The sequence below is a fragment of the Plutella xylostella genome, chromosome 15 (genome assembly GCF_932276165.1).
Source record: "Plutella xylostella chromosome 15, ilPluXylo3.1, whole genome shotgun sequence".
Classification (NCBI taxonomy): domain Eukaryota; kingdom Metazoa; phylum Arthropoda; class Insecta; order Lepidoptera; family Plutellidae; genus Plutella; species Plutella xylostella.
This window is the reverse complement of record NC_063995.1, coordinates 3559000-3580717: the sequence shown is the minus strand read 5'-3', so window position 1 is coordinate 3580717 and position 21718 is coordinate 3559000. Positions and strand designations below refer to the sequence as shown.

General features: G+C 42.2%; 1 protein-coding gene across 3 annotated transcripts in view; it reads left to right on the top strand.

The window, feature by feature from the left end:
• Positions 1-21718, top strand: part of LOC105394910 (ATP-dependent helicase brm) — a 35245-nt gene that overhangs the window by 3931 nt on the left and 9596 nt on the right. Inside the window, exons 2-22 of one of the 3 annotated variants that reach the window (XM_048625903.1) lie at positions 348-889; positions 1006-1300; positions 1437-1499; positions 1718-1981; positions 3191-3380; positions 3868-4006; positions 4247-4421; positions 4780-4887; positions 5250-5370; positions 6165-6297; positions 6631-6712; positions 6982-7139; positions 7610-7787; positions 8153-8395; positions 9900-10066; positions 10451-10639; positions 11073-11231; positions 11619-11790; positions 12947-13056; positions 13484-13604; positions 13875-14060. In XM_048625903.1, the coding sequence (XP_048481860.1) occupies positions 348-889; positions 1006-1300; positions 1437-1499; positions 1718-1981; positions 3191-3380; positions 3868-4006; positions 4247-4421; positions 4780-4887; positions 5250-5370; positions 6165-6297; positions 6631-6712; positions 6982-7139; positions 7610-7787; positions 8153-8395; positions 9900-10066; positions 10451-10639; positions 11073-11231; positions 11619-11790; positions 12947-13056; positions 13484-13604; positions 13875-14060 (3795 nt within the window). Of the gene's footprint in view, positions 1-347; positions 890-1005; positions 1301-1436; positions 1500-1717; positions 1982-2167; positions 2189-2261; positions 2404-3190; positions 3381-3867; positions 4007-4246; positions 4422-4779; positions 4888-5249; positions 5371-6164; positions 6298-6630; positions 6713-6981; positions 7140-7609; positions 7788-8152; positions 8396-9899; positions 10067-10450; positions 10640-11072; positions 11232-11618; positions 11791-12946; positions 13057-13483; positions 13605-13874; positions 14061-21718 lie in introns of those variants that run through there. The other 2 variants (XM_048625902.1, XM_048625901.1) reach the window with 2 other exon arrangements.

Here is a 21718-nt window from a genome sequence, read left to right as displayed (position 1 = left end):
TCAATAAATCTAGGTGGCTTTTTATTTTACTTTGAGTAGGTAATGGGGAAGAAAACCCAGTGAAACTTTGGCAGCACAATCAATGTGTCTTTCAGGTTCTGACCAATTACATTGTTGGGGAGAAAAAATGGTGACTGAACGAACCAATCAGAACTGGGGAATTAGGCACAGTCGCCTAAGGCACCACCTGTAATTAGCTTTTTAGTTTTTCGCCCCATTGAAAAATTCACTGAAATATACTTTATTTTATATCAGAATTAATTGTTATGTATTTCGTGATAAGGGTATGATAATTAATTTTAAAGATTATATCCTATTTAAAATAATATTATGTATGTGATATGCAGGCGCCGCCGCCCATGGGAGGGGGAGCCGGAGGAGCAGGCCCCGGCATGCACCTGCCTCCGGGGCACCCGGGCGCTCCCGGCCACCCCGGTGGCCCTGGACACCCGGGCGCTCCTGGTCACCCCGGCGCTCCTGGTCACCCCGGCGCTCCTGGTCACCCGGGTGCTCCTGGACATCCAGGCGCATCAGGCCATCCGGGCGGTCCTGGCCATCCGGGTGGTCCTGGACATCCGGGTGCACCAGGCCACCCAGGCGCACCAGGCCATCCTGGCGCACCGGGTCATCCGGGCGGGCCGGGCCACCCGGGCGCGCACGGGCTGCCGCCGGCTGCGCCGCCCGCCGCCGCGCCCCCCGCGCCCTCCACCTCCTCGCCCAACCCCGCCGCCGACAACCTCAACGCGCTGCAGCGCGCCATCGACTCCATGGAGGAGAAGGGGCTGCAGGAGGACCCGCGCTACTCGCAGCTGCTGGCCCTGCGCGCGCGCTCCAACCCGCAGGACCCCAGCAAGGGACTGTTCTCCAACAACCAACTCAGCCAGCTCAAGTGAGTTCCGAAATACCGTTAAAGTCATAATATCACAAAATGTTTTTAAAATGAATTTGCTATTCAGTCTACATCTAGGTACCTAAATCCTAATGCATTTGCCACCCAACTTGCAGAGCTCAAATAGCAGCGTACCGGAGCCTGGCGCGCAACCAGCCGATCTCGCAGCAGATATCGATGATGGCGACCGGCAAGCGCACGGGCGAGGCGCCGCCCGAGTGCCCCACGCCGCCCGCGCAGCCGCCGTCGCCGTACGGGCAGGCGGGCGCGGGGGGCGCGGGGGGCAAGCCGGCCGGCGCCGCGGGCGGGGACGCGGCGCGCGGGGGAGGGGGCGCGCCGCCCACGCCGCTACCGATGACTGCGCAGATGGCACCGCCCACACAGCCGACGCCGCCGCCGCTGGTTAATCCGGTAAGTTTGAATTTTGCTGCTGCTGTATACTGAAATTCGAGGACCAGTTGAAAGGACTTCATGATAAAGTCTCGTTATACTTCCTTTTTGGTTTTCGTTTCGTATCGTAAGAAAATTATGTATAAATCTGTTGCAGCCGCTAGCAGGTGCCCCGCCTGGCCCGCGCGGCCCGGCGCCCGTGCGCCCGCCCGCCCCCGGCGCCCCGGGCGCGCCGCCCACTGCGCCCGGCACGCCCGCCACTCAACAGGTAAACTACCTTCAACATGCTAACCTACATTATTATTGTCATAATCTACTTCTATGATATAGCTTGTTTTTAGGGTCAATGGTCCAGACCATAATAGGACAGCACTTGATGAAATAGAACAGCTACGAGGCACACAGCATAAACATAAACCACCCTACTTCACTCAAAAGCTCTATCTATCTCTATTACAGCAGCCGGGCGCGCCCACACCAGGCGCCAAGCAGAACCGTCTAACCACGCTCCCCAAGCCGGCGGGCATCGACCCCCTGGCGGTGTTGAACGAGCGCGAGCACCGCATCGCGGCCCGCATCGCGCATCGCATGGAGCTTCTCTCCAACCTGCCCGCCAGCATCTCCGAGGACCTGCGGCTGCAGGCGCAGATCGAGTTGAGGGCGTTACGGGTGCTGAATTTCCAGAAGCAACTGCGTGCTGAGGTAACTTTTTTTTGTTGTTTGTTGACAGCTATAAATTAAAATAGCTGTATGCACACAGTCTAGGTGTAAAAACATATTCTAAATGAGCATCGCATGGAGCTGCTGGCCAACCTGCCCGCCAGCATCTCCGAGGACCTGCGGCTGCAGGCGCAGATTGAACTGAGGGCCTTGAGGGTGCTCAACTTCCAGAAGCAACTGCGTGCTGAGGTGACTTGTTTTTTTTCTGACGGCTATTAATTTAAGTAGCAGCAGTAGCAGCATCCACACAGTCTAGCTAGATGTAAAAATATATTTTAAATGAGCATCGCATGGAGCTGCTGGCCAACCTGCCCGCCAGCATCTCCGAGGACCTGCGGCTGCAGGCGCAGATCGAGTTGAGGGCGTTACGGGTGCTGAATTTCCAGAAGCAACTGCGCTCTGAGGTGACTTGGGTTTTTTCTTACAGTTATAAATTTAATTAGGTGCACCCTAGATGTAAAACATATTTAAAAAAGAGCAGTTTTTGTGTATTTTTCTACGTTAATAATTATGTACTACTCACAAAAGCTTACGGATGCAGACTCTAGTATGCCGAATAGCGCCACAACACTCGGTACTCTGTGCCCATTCAGCTACAATCTTCTTTTCACATAACGCATTTATATGCGAGAGTGAAATGAAAAAGAAGGGGTTGTTGAAAAATTACTAATAAATCAATATACTTATTAAATCATCAATTACATGTAGGTAAATCGAAATACGCATCGAAAAGATCACCTTTGAGACGATTCAAGCACTAGCACCCTTGTTGCCGTGTCCGCAGTCGGATAGCTTCTGAGCCGTCGAGAGTTCGAGCGATCACTTTTATACCAGCTTGTCGACCGGAGTGGGGAGTAGTAGTTGGCACCTGCAGCTTGTTTGCGTTGACAAGTGATTTTTCTAGGCGCACGTGCTGCTTACTAGTACGAAATGTTGAGCACTTCTACTACATCCTTAATAATATTATAAATGCGAAAGTAACTGTGTCTGTCTGTTACTCTTTCACCCCAAAACTACTGAACGGATTTGAATGAAATTTGGTAAACATATGGTCTAGAGTCTAGACCCTGAGAAAGAACATAAGCTACTTTTTATCCCGGAATTCCCACGGGAAAACTTTTTAAGGCGAAGCGAAGCTCGCGGGAACAGCTATATACACATAATAATGAATACTTACGTAATTTCCACCAGATCCTGAACCAGACGCGGCGCGACACGACGCTCGAGACGGCCGTCAACATCAAGGCGTACAAGCGCACGAAGCGACAGGGGCTGCGCGAGGCGCGCGCCACAGAGAAGCTGGAGAAGCAACAGAAGCTGGAGGCCGAGCGCAAGCGGCGACAGAAGCACCAGGAGTTCCTGCAGACTGTGCTGCAGCATGGTAAAAACATGGCAAATTCTGTTATATTCTAGTCTTTTCTGAGAAGTGGCGAAGTCCTTGTACATGGCTCTCTCGAGTGGACCCTTTGTACATATCCCCTTAAGTATTTTCAGCTCAGCCAGTCTAGTTCTAGTTTTTAAGAAACTACTGGTTATTCTTTAGTTATAGCTAAGGGTTTGCCATAGTGGTGAAAGGATTGCCCAGTCAGATTAGCTTTAGTCGCTGACTGTCCAGGTTGCGACGGACGTATACAAGAAATAGGCGATACATAACGCAGGAAGCCCCTTTTGTGCAGTCCTTTCAGTGCCGCAACCTATAAAGTTGGCGCTCTCATGTATGGTCTGTCATTTATTTTCATTATAGCGACCACTAGTTGCGGTGCATTGCATTTGCATGTAGTGATCGATTGATCACATCCCAGGGCCTCATAAGCTCCACTTCGAATGGTATTTATTCCTAAAAAGTTATAGGTAATTTAACCTTACAGCGAAGGACTTCAAGGAGTACCACCGCAACAACGTGGCGAAGATGGCGCGCATGAACAAGGCCATCATGAACCACCACGCCAACGCCGAGCGCGAGCAGAAGAAGGAGCAGGAGCGCATCGAGAAGGAGCGAATGAGGAGGTACGCATTATCATCCTAAGTTTATGCCCTGCTGGATATACACTGGAGAGTAATGTAAGTAACCATAATTACTTCGTGAGGGTGAAATAGATAGTGCTTTTGCGTACTGTGCACTCATCTGGGCACTATTATATTATAATCTTCTCCTAGAGCAGTTGCATGGAATGCGATTATACGCCATGACCTAATATCGGCTCAAAGGACACTTTTTCCAATATCTAACCTGACTTATCCCCTCAGACTGATGGCAGAAGACGAGGAGGGCTACCGCAAGCTGATCGACCAGAAGAAAGACAAGCGGCTCGCGTTCCTTCTATCCCAGACGGACGAGTACATCGGCAGCCTCACCGAGATGGTCAAGCTGCACAAGGAGGAGCAGCGCAAGAAGCAGGTGGAAGAGGAGAAGCGGAAACGAGTGAGTGTAATGACAGGATAATTATGGATTTACATCGTTATGAACTTTATCCCAAATTGTAAGGGGCGAAAACTTAAAAGTATATTAGTGCAGAGCTGCGAGTGTCAAAAGTGCCAGCATAGAGAAAAAAAATATGAAGAGAGCGGTCTGTAAAGATTTGATATTATAAATGAAAATTATACTTATTTTATCTACTTCATCATGATGATCCAGCCCACTAAAAGGCGAAAACTTTTCAAGAAACGAAAATTTTTTAGGCCTTCCTCAAATGCAGCAGTTCTAAGGCGTTGCATTGTACAAAAGTTACATTTATTTACTACCTAAAAGGGGGGACTAAAGACGTAATTTTGTTGATCAGAAATCGCGCAAGAAGAAGCTGCTGGAGGGCGCGGAGATCGACGCGATGGACGACAGCTCGCAGGCGTCCGACCAGCGCGTCAGCGTCATGGACCCCAAGTCCGGCGAGGTGAGTCATCACGACACCAGTCGTAAGCATACTGCGCGGTATTACATCGACGAGTTCAAAATTCATTTCACAAGCTCCCGTTATTTTTTAGAGCTAAAGTATGTATTTCGAGGTTTTGTATCATACAAATCACAACTTTGTAATACAGTACACAGTATACATTGCAGAAATGTGAGCACATAACCATGTTTTCAAGGCTACATAGTCTAAAACAAAATATGGTTATGTGGTCAAATTTCTGCAATGTTCCGATTAGGCCACAGTGGGTTTTCTTTTTGTCCCACGCAAATAATGCATTTCACACACAAAATAAGCCTAAACAATTGAATATCGATTTGAAAAATGACCTTGTATGTGTGTAGGTGCTGAAAGGCGAGGAGGCGCCGCTGCTGTCGCAGCTCAAGGACTGGATGGAGTCGCACCCCGGCTGGGAGGTGCTCTCCGACTCCGACGACTCGGGCGACGACAGCCAGGACGATGACGGTAATGGTTCAAAAATTGTTTTAATTATAATAATAATAATAATAAATTATCTTTATTTCCAGACCATAGGTCCAATAAAAAATGCACATCATTTTAATACAGCAGATGGAAATTATACCTAGCATAGTGAGCAACTTTATTTATGACTAACGGCAGTGATAAAAATACAAGCTGTATACAACTGCCCACTGCTGTGAGCGGTGGTAGCTCAGTCGGTGAGCGGTGGTAGCTCAGTCGGGTAAGCGCCCGCTTCTCACGCAAGAGATGTGGGTTCGAATCCCGGCGCTGACATGTACCAATGAGTTCTTTTAACTTAAGTACAATGTATACCATCGCTCTTACGGTGAAGGAAAACATCGTGAGGAAACCTGCATATCTAGATTTAGCACATCTAGATATGTGAACCCACCAACCCGCAGTGGACCAGCGTGGTGGGTAATGGTCCAAGCTTAGGAAGGCAGTTTAGACCTTGGGGATATGCACAAAGGTTCCACTCGAGAGCCAGGTGCAGGTACTTACACCCCCACAGAGAATAGAATAGAATACAACTGTCCAAAACTGCCTACATTTATTACTCTGCTGTGGTCTGGAATCTTCACTCTAATACATCGCAAGGTTCGATTCCTGAAAGGAATCTACAACAATTTAGCGTTTTGGACTTAACTTGATCACTTGCGGCAAAATACTACTTTCGACTCTATGAGACTTAAAACGAAAGTTCTTTGTAAACGTAGAAATATATTTTTTCATTACCCGACTTCATCTAGTCTTGTTTATAAATTTATAAATTACAGATAAGAAGAAAGACAAGCACCGGTCGGACAAGAGCGACCGCGAGAAGACGGAGGAGGAGAAGGCGCGCGAGATACTCAAGAAGGCCAAGGTCGAGGACGACGAGTACAAAACAGAAGAACAGACTTACTACAGGTACATACAACATACCAAATATTATTTTTACTCTTGTCTTATACATAGAACATGTTTATTGTACAGTGTACGAACATGTTGCCTACGTCTAAAGGGTCTCACTCAACACATTTATAAGTGTAACGTAAACGGATTGCCTTTTATTCTTCTGTCAACCAGACGTTAGCGAGCTAGAAAAAGAGGCGATCCCTTCACGTTACGTGCGGGTGACCTTAAAATTATACAGGCGGGAGTAGGAACGCAGACAACTTTGTATGCACTGCAGGATTTCCCGTAATGCGTAATGTTTCTCAGGAGTTGATTATAATTAATTTTGTAATGTTTCCTTTGCAGCATTGCTCACACGGTCCACGAGTCTGTCACGGAACAAGCCAGCATTCTGGTCAATGGAAACCTCAAGGAATACCAAATTAAGGTGCGTATTTTTTACTACAATAGCTGATAATAATATTTTTTAATTGTAAAAAATCGTAATAAGGTAAAAAGTTGTAAATAAATGTTGTAATTTATATGCCATTCCACGGGGAAAGAAATCTGTTACTAACAAAAACTACCCTTATTCGAATGTAATAAGGGTTCTGTCAGATGTCTTTCCCCGTGGAATGGGATATATAGCTCAAATTTTTCATGGAATACGCTCGAAATCTTGCTATAAACAGTTAAAATATACATTTATTAAAACAGGGTCTGGAATGGCTGGTGTCGCTGTTCAACAACAACCTGAACGGCATCCTGGCGGACGAGATGGGGCTCGGCAAGACCATCCAGACCATCGCGCTGGTCACCTACCTCATGGAGAAGAAGAAGGTCAACGGGCCCTTCCTCATCATTGTGCCGCTCAGGTTAGTAGCTAGTAGCTGCCGCCGATGTTGGATTGTTGCGAGAAAGTTTTGGTTTTCTGTAATTTTTGTGCTGAAACGAACATTTACTTTGATTGTTTAGTAACCAAGAAAAATTATATCAAAGCAAAACTAGTTTCAGTTCTCATAGGTACCAACGTATGTTGACGAGAATGGCATTCGACTACAACCGCCGAATGAATTTCACCTATTTACCGAAAATTCCCCTTCATTTGGTTGTCGGTTATTTTTTAACCCCTCCTGTCAGCAGCACGAATCTGCGCGTAACACTACAGTTTATCTCTGTCTAATTTCCCTGCATACAAAGATTTACGGCCGCACCAACAAAATGCTGTGAAGAAGCTATCAATCGCCTTATAAATGTGTCGAATTCCGTTCTAAACACCGTTTAAGTTTAACATTTATGATCCTAATAAATAAAACAGTCTATAAATTTAATCTCTCCCCGCCAGTACCCTGTCCAACTGGGTGCTGGAGTTCGAGAAGTGGGCGCCGACGGTGTCGGTGGTGTCGTACAAGGGCTCCCCGCAGTCGCGCCGCATCGTGCAGAACCAGATGCGCGCCGCCAAGTTCAACGTGCTGTTGACTACCTACGAGTATGTGATCAAGGACAAGGGCGTGCTGGCTAAGGTAAATGTGATTTTTATAAAGTTTTACGGTAATAATAATTACATAATAATGGGGTTCTATTGAACATGGGTCTCCCAAGGAGAGGCACAATGCTCTGTTCTCGGTCTAAAACATAACATAGCATAACATAGACAATAGTGAAATTACATCTTTGGATGTACCATCGCTTTCCTCGAAAAAAAGGGAGTTTTGGATCCACTTATGTACCTGGGTGTCTGTCTGTGGTCACGTCAACTAGCTTCAAAATCGCCCGTAATTTTTCATGTTTTTTTTTAAATTCGATACTATCATAATAATTCTATGGTTACGATTACGTTATTTCAACATCGTAATTTCTACAACACTAACAACCTCCCACACCCCAGGTGCACTGGAAGTACATGATAATCGACGAGGGTCACCGCATGAAGAACCACCACTGCAAGCTGACCCAAGTCCTCAACACGCACTACATCGCGCCGCACCGACTATTACTCACGGGCACGCCGCTGCAGAACAAGCTGCCTGAGTTATGGGCACTGCTGAATTTCCTGCTGCCGTCTATATTCAAGAGTTGCTCGACTTTCGAGCAGTGGTTCAACGCGCCGTTCGCTACTACGGGAGAGAAGGTTTGTTTTTTTTGTTGTAGTGGACTAGAGATCTGCTAGAAATCTTTTTTACTTGACATGTTGTCTGATTGAGTTTTTTTGTCTTTTCTTGGTATATTTAGTACAATTGGGTAGCCAAAAGATGGCGTTAGTGTCTCTAACATTTTATGATTTGTCTGTTTATGAATCTGTAGAAGTAACTTGACCAATACACTACAATATTTTTTATACAAAGTAATCCTTGACGTGGTATCTTTCTAATGAATCACTTTTACAGCCCCAGTATTCATTACTTTTCGTAAAATAATTGAATGTCTTACATCGCGGTTCCAACTATTTTTAGCTTGCTAGGTATATATACAAACGGGAGCGCTAAGTTATTTGCGTTAAAACTAGCCATTCCCTGCGTTTATCGCTTTGGGTGGATTCCTCAACGCACAAATTAATTCAACGTTTGATTGTTAAGATCCTAATTCCTTGTTAGATTCAATATCGGATGTTGATACACACAAGATTTAATATTTATTTATTGCTAATTATACGAATTAATGATGCAAGTTTTATGCAATATTAACATAATTTGTAATGTATTCTCTGTACTTATGTAACATATGAATTATGTTATGAACAAATTAAGAATTTTATTAAGTAAATTCTATCAACTAAGCTTTAAAGTACCTAGAAGTATATTGAAATGTCTTTATCTAGCCCTGGTTGACAGTATAATTGGTTATTCTCTGCACTGTTATGGACTTACATTCAAAACTCATATTGAAAAGATAGAAAAAATGCAAATAAAATTCTTAAAATTAATTATAGATAAAAAGACAAAGCTAAATGTAACCACGATTATAGAATCCTTTTTGAAACATGTAACATTTTACCAGCAAGCCTTAAGCATAAATATCTCCTCCTTGTAAACAGCCATGGTAGTGAAGAACATAAAATACCTATCCAGCATACTTGCGGCACAAGAGGGGCTGTGCAAGGAAGGTACCAAATACCATATACAAATAATTATTTTGGTGGAAGAATGCTCTGTAAACAAATACCCAAATTATATAATGAATTACCGGTAAGTATTAAAAATGAGAAAAAAATTTCTTTATTTAAAACATTATTAAAAAAACATTTACTTAAAACTTATTACGATACTTAAAACTTATTATGATTGAGAGTGGTGCCTTCCTTGCACTGCTCACTTGACACAGTCAATATATTGTTTATTTTGTTAATTTTTAAATAACAGCTTAATTAAAATGTCACCGTTTACCCACAGTCAAACCAAAAATATTGGTTTTGTGGGAATTCTTCTGTACCCTATGTATCACTGCAATGTTTATAAAATAATAATGAATAGCTTTTATTTTATTCAATATAGTGTCATTATAATTATGTTTTTTTAATTAACTCACAACTACGAGCTACAGTAAATTATAATGAATAATTTTGCGTTTTTATAGTCCAATCCGAAACATACTTACAAAACAGTATTTCATAAATCTCAACTCCCTGTTATCCCCAGGTGGAACTAAACGAGGAGGAGACGATCCTGATCATCCGGCGTCTGCACAAGGTGCTGCGTCCCTTCCTGCTGCGGCGGCTCAAGAAGGAGGTGGAGAGCCAGCTGCCCGACAAGGTGGAGTACATCATCAAGTGCGACATGAGCGGGCTGCAGCGCGTGCTCTACAAGTGAGTGTTTTTGTTTGTTCTGGGTGTTAAATAAGGGTGTAGGCGGAAAAGGGGTGACTTAGGGGCTCAGGGTGTCATTGTAAATAACTTTTGTTATACGAATTTTGAAAATTGGCGTTTTTTACGTTTATATGTTGGATGACGAGTCTATCGTCATTTTATTCCATAGTAGACACTAAGTTCGATAGTATCGAAGAAAAGTAATGCATATATATATTTTCAAGAGGAATAATTTAATTATTACAAAGCGGAGTTAATTAATAAAAAATCTCTGTAACTTTTTCGATTTTTGGGCTAACCCAGAGTCATCCTCCCATGACATCCCCTAGCATAATTCCATATGATAACAAAGTTCTGTCTCCTAACATTCCAACCTGCCCGCAGACACATGCAGTCGAAGGGCGTGCTGCTCACGGACGGCTCGGAGAAGGGCAACAAGGGCAAGGGCGGTGCGAAGGCGCTCATGAACACTATAGTACAGCTGCGCAAGCTGTGCAACCACCCCTTCATGTTCCAGCACATCGAGGAGAAGTTCTGCGACCACGTCGGCTCCGGTGGCGGCGTTGTGCAGGGGTAAGCGTTTATAAAATAACTTAGTCTTTAGTTTAAACATGTACTTAATACTTACTATTTAACGATTCTGATGTATTTTAAACAAGCTTTATTTCGCATCGCGACGTTGCTAGTTTTTTATTAAAAGAGATTGCAGGACGATCAAACCGATGTGTTGTTGTTATACAGAATAAATCGCCCAAGTTTCTGGAATAAAGATACTTGTTTTTCGGGTCTTGGTAGCGCCAGAATTCGCCTGTGTGTTCGTTTAAATATTGTGACCTATTTCATTGCGATAAAACACTCACACAACAAAAAGTGGTTACAGCGCCCTAGTGCTGCTAGAAACTATAAAACTTTATATGAAGTGAATAGTTGGCTCAGTGGTCTGTTACAATGAGAGGATTATGCTAGAAGAACAAGACATGAATCTTTATAATATGTATGATTTCAGTCCGGACCTGTACCGCGCGTCCGGCAAGTTCGAGCTACTAGACCGCATCCTGCCCAAGCTGAACCGCACCGGCCACCGCGTGCTCATGTTCTGTCAGATGACGCAGTGCATGACCATCATCGAGGATTATTTGAGCTGGAGGGGATTCCAGTACTTGCGGTTAGTATCATTTACACATCTATGTTTGTGAAATGTCCAGCTAGTACGTAGGTGGTTATTTAATAGTTAATGAGCCCTTTTACTCAGAGGGCTAATTTCTGCAGATTGTTGAAAAATATTTGTCCTCCAAGACATTTTGGATCATTCTCGTATTTTATGCCCGCTGGACCGATCTAAGACAGATGGCTTTTAGTGGTTGGATGAGGAAGGCCCAGGACAGAGCGTTATGGCGATGCTTGTCATAGGCCTATGGCCAGCAGTGCATGACTACGGGTGGGATTTCAGATATTAAAATGACTCATAACCAACGCTGGATTAAATAATAGTTTAAAAAACTTAACATACCTACCTACTTATATAATAATAATCGTGCAATGTTGTCGTCAGTCTGGACGGTATGACGAAGGCGGAGGACCGTGGCGAGCTGCTGAAGAAGTTCAACGACCCCAACTCGGAGTACTTCGTGTTCCTGCTGTCGACGCGCGCCGGCGGGCTGGGGCTCAACCTGCAGAGCGCCGACACCGTCATCATCTTCGACTCCGACTGGAACCCGCACCAGGTGTGTACTCAATAGTTCAACGACCCCAACTCGGAGTACTTCGTGTTCCTGCTGTCGACGCGCGCCGGCGGGCTGGGGCTCAACCTGCAGAGCGCCGACACCGTCATCATCTTCGACTCCGACTGGAACCCGCACCAGGTGTGTACTCAATAGTTCAACGACCCCAACTCGGAGTACTTCGTGTTCCTGCTGTCGACGCGCGCCGGCGGGCTGGGGCTCAACCTGCAGAGCGCCGACACCGTCATCATCTTCGACTCCGACTGGAACCCGCACCAGGTGTGTACTCAATAGTTCAACGACCCCAACTCGGAGTACTTCGTGTTCCTGCTGTCGACGCGCGCCGGCGGGCTGGGGCTCAACCTGCAGAGCGCCGACACCGTCATCATCTTCGACTCCGACTGGAACCCGCACCAGGTGTGTACTCAATAGTTCAACGACCCCAACTCGGAGTACTTCGTGTTCCTGCTGTCGACGCGCGCCGGCGGGCTGGGGCTCAACCTGCAGAGCGCCGACACCGTCATCATCTTCGACTCCGACTGGAACCCGCACCAGGTGTGTACCCAATAGTTCAACGACCCCAACTCGGAGTACTTCGTGTTCCTGCTGTCGACGCGCGCCGGCGGGCTGGGGCTCAACCTGCAGAGCGCCGACACCGTCATCATCTTCGACTCCGACTGGAACCCGCACCAGGTGTGTACTCAAATAGGGTAAAATTAAAAACTATTCCAGAGGTACTCCTCTGCATATGCACATCCATATAGCGCAAACCCTGAAAAGTAAAATTTCAGCTCTTTTGTAGTACTATGGCTCGTTTTCTTTCGCGTGTCAATGGTCGTGGTGACCATATACGAATATCCACATTTCTTTGCCTGTAGGACACTAATACGCTGCCGCTTATGTGCGCGGCAGATTTTCTGTATTATAAACGACCGCGACGGCGCGCTCCACTGACGTCAGCGTCCGAGCACATCCATCCTAACATATTTCGTTCTATGTGGTTATTGGAAGAGATTACTTTTAGTAATAAGGCCGCCGATTGTATACTATTTATCTTCATTTCTATGTTGTGAAACTGTTTCTGTTTGTGTGCATTTAGAGTATTTATCTTATCTTATTTTTTTCTTAATATTAATGACAATGTAATGTTGTTGCGCAGGACTTGCAAGCGCAGGACCGCGCGCACCGCATCGGGCAGCGCAACGAGGTGCGCGTGCTGCGGCTCATGACCGTCAACTCCGTGGAGGAGCGCATCCTCGCCGCCGCCAGGTCAGTACTAGCTCTTAGCATCTGTGACACTAAACTGCGAATTGTATGCAAGCTCACATTACGCAAGGAGTGGGAGCGCTCTCTTATGGGGCACTTGCGAGTGAGAGGGAGACGAGTAAATCGCAGTATTGTGTTCAAGCCGAGCGAAGCAAGATACTTGGGTCTAAAGCTAAAGAGGCGATTGCGGGAAAAGAGTCGCGCGAATTAGCTGTCCTAAAAAAGGTCGACACAAAACATGTGAAGTACTTGCCTATGTCTTGAAAATAGATACGCCATAGTCAATCGTTTATACGGGAAGACGTTCGCTGAAAAGAGCATGTGTATAAAGCCTTTGGTTTTTGATTCTGAAAGTAGTAACGAATAAAACATGCATGAAGCTACGTAACGTAAATTGTTCTTTTTACCCATCACCTGCAATGTTTCGCAGATACAAGTTGAACATGGACGAGAAGGTGATCCAGGCGGGCATGTTCGACCAGAAGTCCACCGGCTCCGAGCGCCAGCAGTTCCTGCAGAGCATCCTGCACCAGGACGGCGACGACGAGGAGGTATGAAAAACAGAGACATTTACTACAAAGTTCTGGAGTAAATAAATAATCTGTTGCCTTACTGAATGCATGGAGTACATAATACCTTGTATGCGTTCAGCGTACCCTGGGCTGTAGTAACAGCGAATCTGAATGATTCTGTTTTCGATAATATTAATATAGCCCAAAAAAACTAGCTCCTAGTGTTTTGCAAGGCACATTCATTCAGTAACAAACTAACCACCCGAATTTCACATTTTTACAATCCAATAACACAAACCAACATTACAGGAAGAGAACGAGCTGCCAGACGACGACCTCATCAACGAGATGATCGCGCGCAGCGAGGAGGAGATGGAGCTGTTCAAGCAGATCGACCTCGAGCGCAAGAAGACGGAGACTCAGGCCCGATTAATACAGGAGAGTGAACTACCCGACTGGCTGGTCAAGGAGGATGATGAGGTCGTGTGTAATAAGGTGAGTGAAGGGAACTGTAATAGAATACTACAAACTGATCTTTTCACAATCATGTTTACGCTCATCAATACTATTTACCATGTTGCAAAAAAAATGGAACTAAAACGCAGAAAATGCCAGTATGGCAGAATTTAGATTTTTCCGATCAAAAATGTTGCCTAACGATTGCTACAACATTTTAAGTCAGTTCGGCATTAGCATAGAAGATCTCATTTTACATAAGTAATGTGTGCAGATATACCTACTAACCACAAAGCAAATACATAGTAGAGCTGTTGTAAGCAACGTAGCCGTGACGTAGCCAAGTTCGACCTGTCGTCACACGGTCTGTAGTTCAGTTACTCCACGCTTGGGGTGCTGACATCAGTGCGTGACAGGTCCCGAGCTTGAGCGGTACAGTTGAGTCTTGAAATGATTTTATTTTACGTGTTTCTCGATCAAAATGAAGTTGTTGCATTGTTGGATGTAAGAGCTACAGTGATGATAGAAGATTTGTGGACGAAAGCAAAGTATATTTTCACGCGTAGTAATATTTTAAATTATATTTTATTTTACTTCTAGAACATTCTAAATTGCTGGAAGCGCCATCTAGTGTCAAATAGAAATACTAGTCAGGGATGTACTCAGGCCAGATGCCGCCGGATAAAAAATAAATAGGGGGCGTCATGTTTATTATGAATTAAATATTTAGTTTTTTTTTAGATTTCCTGACATTGCATTGCATTGAAGCAGCAATGAATTAAACTAATCCACAGGCTGAGTCCAACAAAATACAGCAAGGTATGTTCTTTACATTTTAATGCGGAGGACATACCTACTAAACACGAAAATAAGGTTTGAAAAAAATAAGAGAAGGCGCTTACCCTAACATTCCATCACAAGAAAAGCTAACTTAAATTAATTACTAAAACCATCGATGTTGAAAAAAGGCGGAAGGAATCTCGCTAACTAAACACTGAGGCACAACAATGGCGGCGACATGGGAGTGTGTGGGTGCGTCGTGATTATTACTGATTATATCAGCCATAAATGAGGATTGGCTCCATTCACTAAATGCACATATCCAAGAACAGACACCTTTATTTAATCATATCACACACCTCTCCAAAGAAATTATAGAGAAATATATAAATATTAGATTCAGGCATATTGCTACTTCCAAACACAACAGTCACAAAGCGACAGCATTTTAATAAGACTGTTCTTTTTACAGGTGATTAATATTCTACCTGATTTTAATCACCTGAATATCCGAAATGAAAACGATTCCGTGTTTGGAGGTCATGTTGAGCTGTCGATCCCGCCATCTGGTGTTTTGGTCCGTACTCACATACGGTATTACTCGATCGAGCTAAACTGTCAAGTATAATATAACCCATGGCATGGACTTTCGTCCACCCATTCAGCTTTGATTTATCGAGTGGGCCGCGTCGTTTAGTATTCACATACACATATTTCGAGCGGCTTCGAGTAGGTTCGACGAAAATTACTTTCATTTAATTCCATCGGGCCGGCTCGGCGCGAGCCTTCGAGCTGAGTTTTGCGGTCCATACGTAGATTTTTACTCGACTTCGAGTAAAACTATTGAGTAATAACGATAGTGAGTACTGTCCATTTAATTAACAATAAGTGTTAATATATAAATAATAAAAAAGTTAACTGTTAAATAGGTAACTATTTAATAAACAAAATATATGAAAATATTTTTTTCATGTTTCCCTTTTCTCATACTGTATTTAATTCTGACCATTTAGCGCCCCATTTTATATTATGCCTTAGTCCGTCCCTGTCTACCAGTTCGCAATGACAAATAAATTTGAAATACATTACGTCATTTATTCTTCTTTGGCCTTCAGATATCATATGAGCTACGCAATTGTGGGTATAAGTGGGTAGATAAATAATAAATAGTCTTGAACTTGAATTGCTGTTTCACTTACACGTTTTACATGGCGCAGCCGTAAAAAATATAAATTCGTGGTATTTAGTGCAGAAAACATTTAGAAAATTGTGTATACCAGTACCTGGGGATATTAATTAATAATATATATTGTTAGACGTACACGAATTCGTCGAGTAACTTGTTATAATGGAATCAATGTTAAAGCCGCCGGCGCCATTTGCATTCGTTAATAACTTAGAGAATGTTACATCAGGTAACTTATCTAAGGATTGGGAAAAATGGAAAAACGCGTTCCAAATATACTTCGACGCGTGTGAACTTTCTAAAAAGGATCCAAAAGTGCAAGTGAGCATATTACTGCATGTTGTCGGTGAACAGTGCCGGGAAGTGTATGAACAATTCAACCAAACGTTTACTGATAAGGACAAACTGATTAAAAAGTTCGACGAGTTCTTCTTACAAAAGAAAAATATAACGGTACAAAGACATTGTTTTTTTACACGTAATCAGCTGGATGGTGAATCTATAGAACAATACGCTTTTGAGCTAAAAAAGATGGGTGTAAAATGTGAGTTCAATGATTTATGTGATGATCTAATTAGAGATAGGCTCATCTGCGGAATTAAGGATATAGCTTTGAAGGAGCGCCTACTACGAGAACCTGACCTAACCTTAAAAAAGTCACTGGACATTTGTAACATTGCGCAAATGTCAAGATTGCAAGTAGGAGTGATAAAAACCGAGACAGAAAAAGATGTATACGCTTTAGAAGAATATGAACAGAGTCCCGATGAGGCCTATGCTTACTGGATGACAAGGAACAACGAGCGAGGCAGCAGAGGACGCGTGCGAGCCCGCGGGCGCTGGAGCGGCCCGGGGCGCGCCGCCGCCGCCTGGGCGAGCGCCCCCCGCCCGCGCGCGCCCGCCCCTGTGCAGCTCCGGGCCGGGCCCTCGTCGACACGCTGGTACCAAGGTCAGACCCAACCAGATTCACCGTCATTTAGACTGAATAAAACACCGTTTATTAGTGCTGACTGTAAAAACTGCGGATTTTATCATGAACGTAATATGTGTCCCGCATACGGCAAACGTTGTTTAAAGTGTAATAATGTTAATCACTTTTCAAGGAAGTGCAATATTTATGATGTACAAGCCGATGAAAATCCAGATCAGGTAATCTATTACTTTAATAAAAATTGTGGTGATTGGTCAATAACTTTGTCAGTAAACGATTGCGAAATACCTTTTAAATTAGACACGGGTGCAGATGTAAACGTTTTACCCAGTCGTTATTTACAACAACTAGGTTTATTAAAAGAGGACCTTCTGTCAACGTCAATGAAGTTAAGAGGCTATTCTGGTGGCGATATTATAGTAATAGGTAGATGTAACTTAAAAGTATTATACAAAGGTCAGTCCTATATAATTGATTTTATAATTGCAGATGTGTCGTCCCCACCTATATTAGGTAGGTATTCTTGTCAGGAGCTAGGTGTTATTAAACTAACTTTAGCAGTTACTATGAATTCTCAAGATGAGTTTACGTCGGGTATTCTAAATGATTACTCTGACGTATTTGAAGGCATTGGATGTATGCCTGGAGAATATAAAATTTGTATAGATAATACTGTACGGCCAGTAGTACATGCACCTCGAAAATTACCGGTAGCAATAAAAGAAAACCTAAGAAATAAATTGAATGAAATGGAACAACAACAGATCATAGCCAAAGTAGATGGCCCAACAGATTGGGTAAACAGTATGACGGTAGTTAGGAAACCAAATGGTGATCTACGAATTTGTCTAGATCCCCAGGACTTGAACTTAGCTATTAAGCGAGAACACTTTAGTCTCCCCACCTTAGAGGATATAACTGTAAAACTATCGGGGGCAAAATACTTTAGTACAGTCGATGCTAAAAACGGATTTTGGCAATTAAAGTTAAGTAGTGACTGTACAGACCTCTGCACCTTTAACACAGCGTTTGGAAGGTATAAATTTTTAAGACTACCGTATGGCATTACGTCTGCTTCCGAAGTGTTCCATAAAAGAATGTTTGAGATGTTCGATGATATGGAGGGCGTATGCCATTTCATAGATGATATTTTGATTTTTGCAAAAACGCGACAAGAACACGATAGGAGGCTGAGGGCCGTATTGGATAGGTGCAGATTGATCAATTTGAAACTAAATAAAAATAAGTGCAAGTTCGGTCTAACAGAAATAAAATATTTGGGTCATAAGTTTACACAAAATGGTATCTATCCTGATGAATCTCATACATCTGCGATAAAAGAAATGAAAATTCCAGATAATACTAAAGATTTAGAGAGGTTTTTGGGATTAGTAAATTATATAGGTAGATTTGTACCTAATCTGTCAAACAAAACTTATGAACTTAGGCAGCTCTTAAAAAAAGATGTGGAATGGCATTGGACTGACCAACATCAAAATGAATTTGATAGTTTAAAAAATATCTTAGTAGATGCACCTGTTTTACAATACTATGTTGTAGATAAGCCCGTGGTGATATCAGTTGACGCGAGTAAAAATGGATTAGGTGCATGTATTCTACAGGATAATTTACCAGTAAGCTACGCATCTAGGTCACTAACAAAAGCCGAACAAAATTATGCACAAATAGAAAAGGAACTTCTAGCATGTGTTTATGCCTGTGAAAAGTTCTATTGTTATATTTTTGGTAAAAATGATGTGATAATTGAGACAGACCACAAACCGCTGGTAAATATAATAATGAAACCCATCTCCAGCGCTCCAGCCAGACTCCAAAGAATGTTACTGCGATTGCAATTGTATTCTTTTAAACTAGTGTACAAACCGGGAAAATACCTATACATTGCAGATACGTTATCTCGCGCACCACTACCCGTCTCTAATCAGCAGTTAGAGGAGCGGGATCATTTTGATGTTCAGGCTCAAGTTTGTGCCGTCACAGCGTGTAATCCGCTGACGGATACACATTTTATAATTTTGCAAAAAAGTACAGAAAGTGATATGGAACTCCAGCTAGTTATTAAATACATAAAAGAAGGGTGGCCAGATAATAAACAAGATGTGCCCGACTGTGTCAAGCCGTACTGGTGTTTTAAAAGTGAGTTGTCGATATCGTATGGTCTTGTCTGGAAAGATAATAGAATTGTTATTCCTAAAGCACTGAGACATGAAATGCTTAAAAGAGTACACGTAGGGCATTTAGGATTAGAGAAATGCAAACTTCGTACCCGCGAGACAATGTTCTGGCCAAATATAAACAGTCAATTAGAAGATTATATAAGTAAGTGTCAAGCTTGTCTAAATTTTAAAAACGAGAACAGGAGAGAAACTATGATATCACACGAAATTCCAAATCGGCCGTGGTCTAAATTAGGTTCAGACACTTTTCATTTTGATGGAAAATTGTTTTTAATTGTTATTGATTATTATAGTAAATTTTTTGAAGTAGCCGAGCTTAGGTCATTAAAATCCGAGGAAATTATTCAGCAATTAAAAATAATCTTCAGTAAACAGGGTGTTCCGGACATTCTCATGACCGATAACGGTCCGGAGTATAGTTCGTTTGAGTTTAGACAGTTTTCGGAACAATGGCATTTTAGTCATGTAACGTCTTCCCCTCGATACCCACAGTCGAATGGGCAGTCAGAACGAACTGTCCAAACTGTGAAAAATATTATGAAAAAATGTAGGTATGAAAGTACTGATTACAGATTAGCCCTCTTGGAGTACTTAAATACACCTATTAGTAGTTCATTGGCCTCCCCTTCGGAAATATTAAATAGTCGAAAAATGAGGGGGCTATTACCGTGCATTCCGAAGTTACTTAACCCTTTACTTCATACGAAGCCATAAATGGCTCTTGGAATTTAATATTTTATTCTACCCCAACTAAAAAAAATATTAAAAAAATGATATCGCTATACTTTTAGTCACTTCTTTGTTTATATAAACATATTTTTTTTGTCCATGGTATGTGTCATCTGCGAATACAATCGCACCTTATCCCAGGTGCAATGCTTGCTTTCTGTGAATGTGATTTTTCTGAAACTTTGAAATTCTGCAAAAAATATAAATAGTACGTTGTTGGTAGTAAAAAAAATATTTTCCTTTTGTGCATATCTTATATTTTCTGGATCTTGTCAATTAATTAATTATTATTACTTTTATATATCTTATTTTTTCAATTATCTGAGAAAGCCATTTCTGGCTTCCTATGTGTTCAGGCTATAATATTTATGCCAGAAATGGCTTCCTATGCACTCGTACATACTTACTAGATTTTTGTCCTATCTTTCCAGAACAAATACTTCGATTTTTTATACCTAAAAAAATACAATACCTGATGATGATTCCTTACGTAATGTCACTAATGACTTATTTTCCTACTTTTAAAATTTACTAATTAACTAAATTTACTTGTTTTATTTAAAAATATATATATGTTCTGATTTAATAATAATTTGTCACTGATAAATTGCTGATCCGAAAAAAGAGCTGTAATAAAGCAATTCAGGAATTGTGATAATATTTATTTGCCTTCTGCAGTAGTCCAGCTACCATATCCCAGGATGTCTGGCAAGGGAAACTCCTCAATGTTATCAAATGCTAGCAGAACAGACAATCTTACAGGTAGACACGAATCTCCTGGACCATCCCAAAAAAAAACGTTAAACTGTACCTGTAGAGATGAGGACCCGCTTTACCTGTGTTTGAATTTAATAGAAATAAACAGAATTTACCATTTTTCAATTCAACTATGAAAAGTTTATAGTTTTGGTATGTATAAATAGAAAATTAATTATATGAAATATTTTCACAAAAACTGACATCTGTCTATGTAGTGCATGGGAAGCCATAAATGGCATGGATATACCAAGTACCAGTGCATACGAGGCCATTTCTGGCTCCAAATATTTTTTTCTAAAATAAAGTAGCTAAATTTTTTTTTACTAAAAAATGTTGTTATTATCCCTTATTAAACGATATTCAAGTAAAAAATATTTTTTATCTCAATCCCTTCATAATTCATGCAGTAGAGGGTTAAGCCGAAGCTACAAACTAACATAACATATGAGTTAAATAAACGGCAAAGTATGCAAAAGCGTCCTGATCGGTGGGGCTACTCACACACTTAAGTAAGACGGATGCCTTCAGTGTACCTATATACTATAAAACTATGTATAGCCATGTACCTAGCCATACCGACTGTTATTTTATGATGATTCATTGTTGTTATTTTCTGAGTATAGGAGTTTACTGTTATTTTATACCTACTACTAAACTATAAATCACCTAAGTTAAAACATTATGTACTTACTTACATTATACCTAGTTAATTACATAAACAAAATTTAAATAAGTGTTGTAACAGACTTAGTAAGTACATACCTAGATGTAAACCTTTAATTATACTTAGTTAATGTTATTAAGTACCTACTATTGTAAGGTTCACTGTGAAAGTATCCTAAATTGGGTATTATTTCACAACATTAATTCATATTTTAATTGATTCTATTATGTTACGAGGAATAGTGGCAACACCGCTCTTGAGGGAGACTGACATTTGATTGACAGAAAGGAATAGGTGTCAGGCGAGATGTCAGAAAAAGGGGGCAATTGGGTTTTTGGGATGAAAAATGGTGGTTCGAGTTGTGGATTATAAAAATGTAATTTATTGCTAAAACTATGAATAATGCTGAAAGTCATGGAAATAAACCTATATCGTGTACGTTTGGTGGTT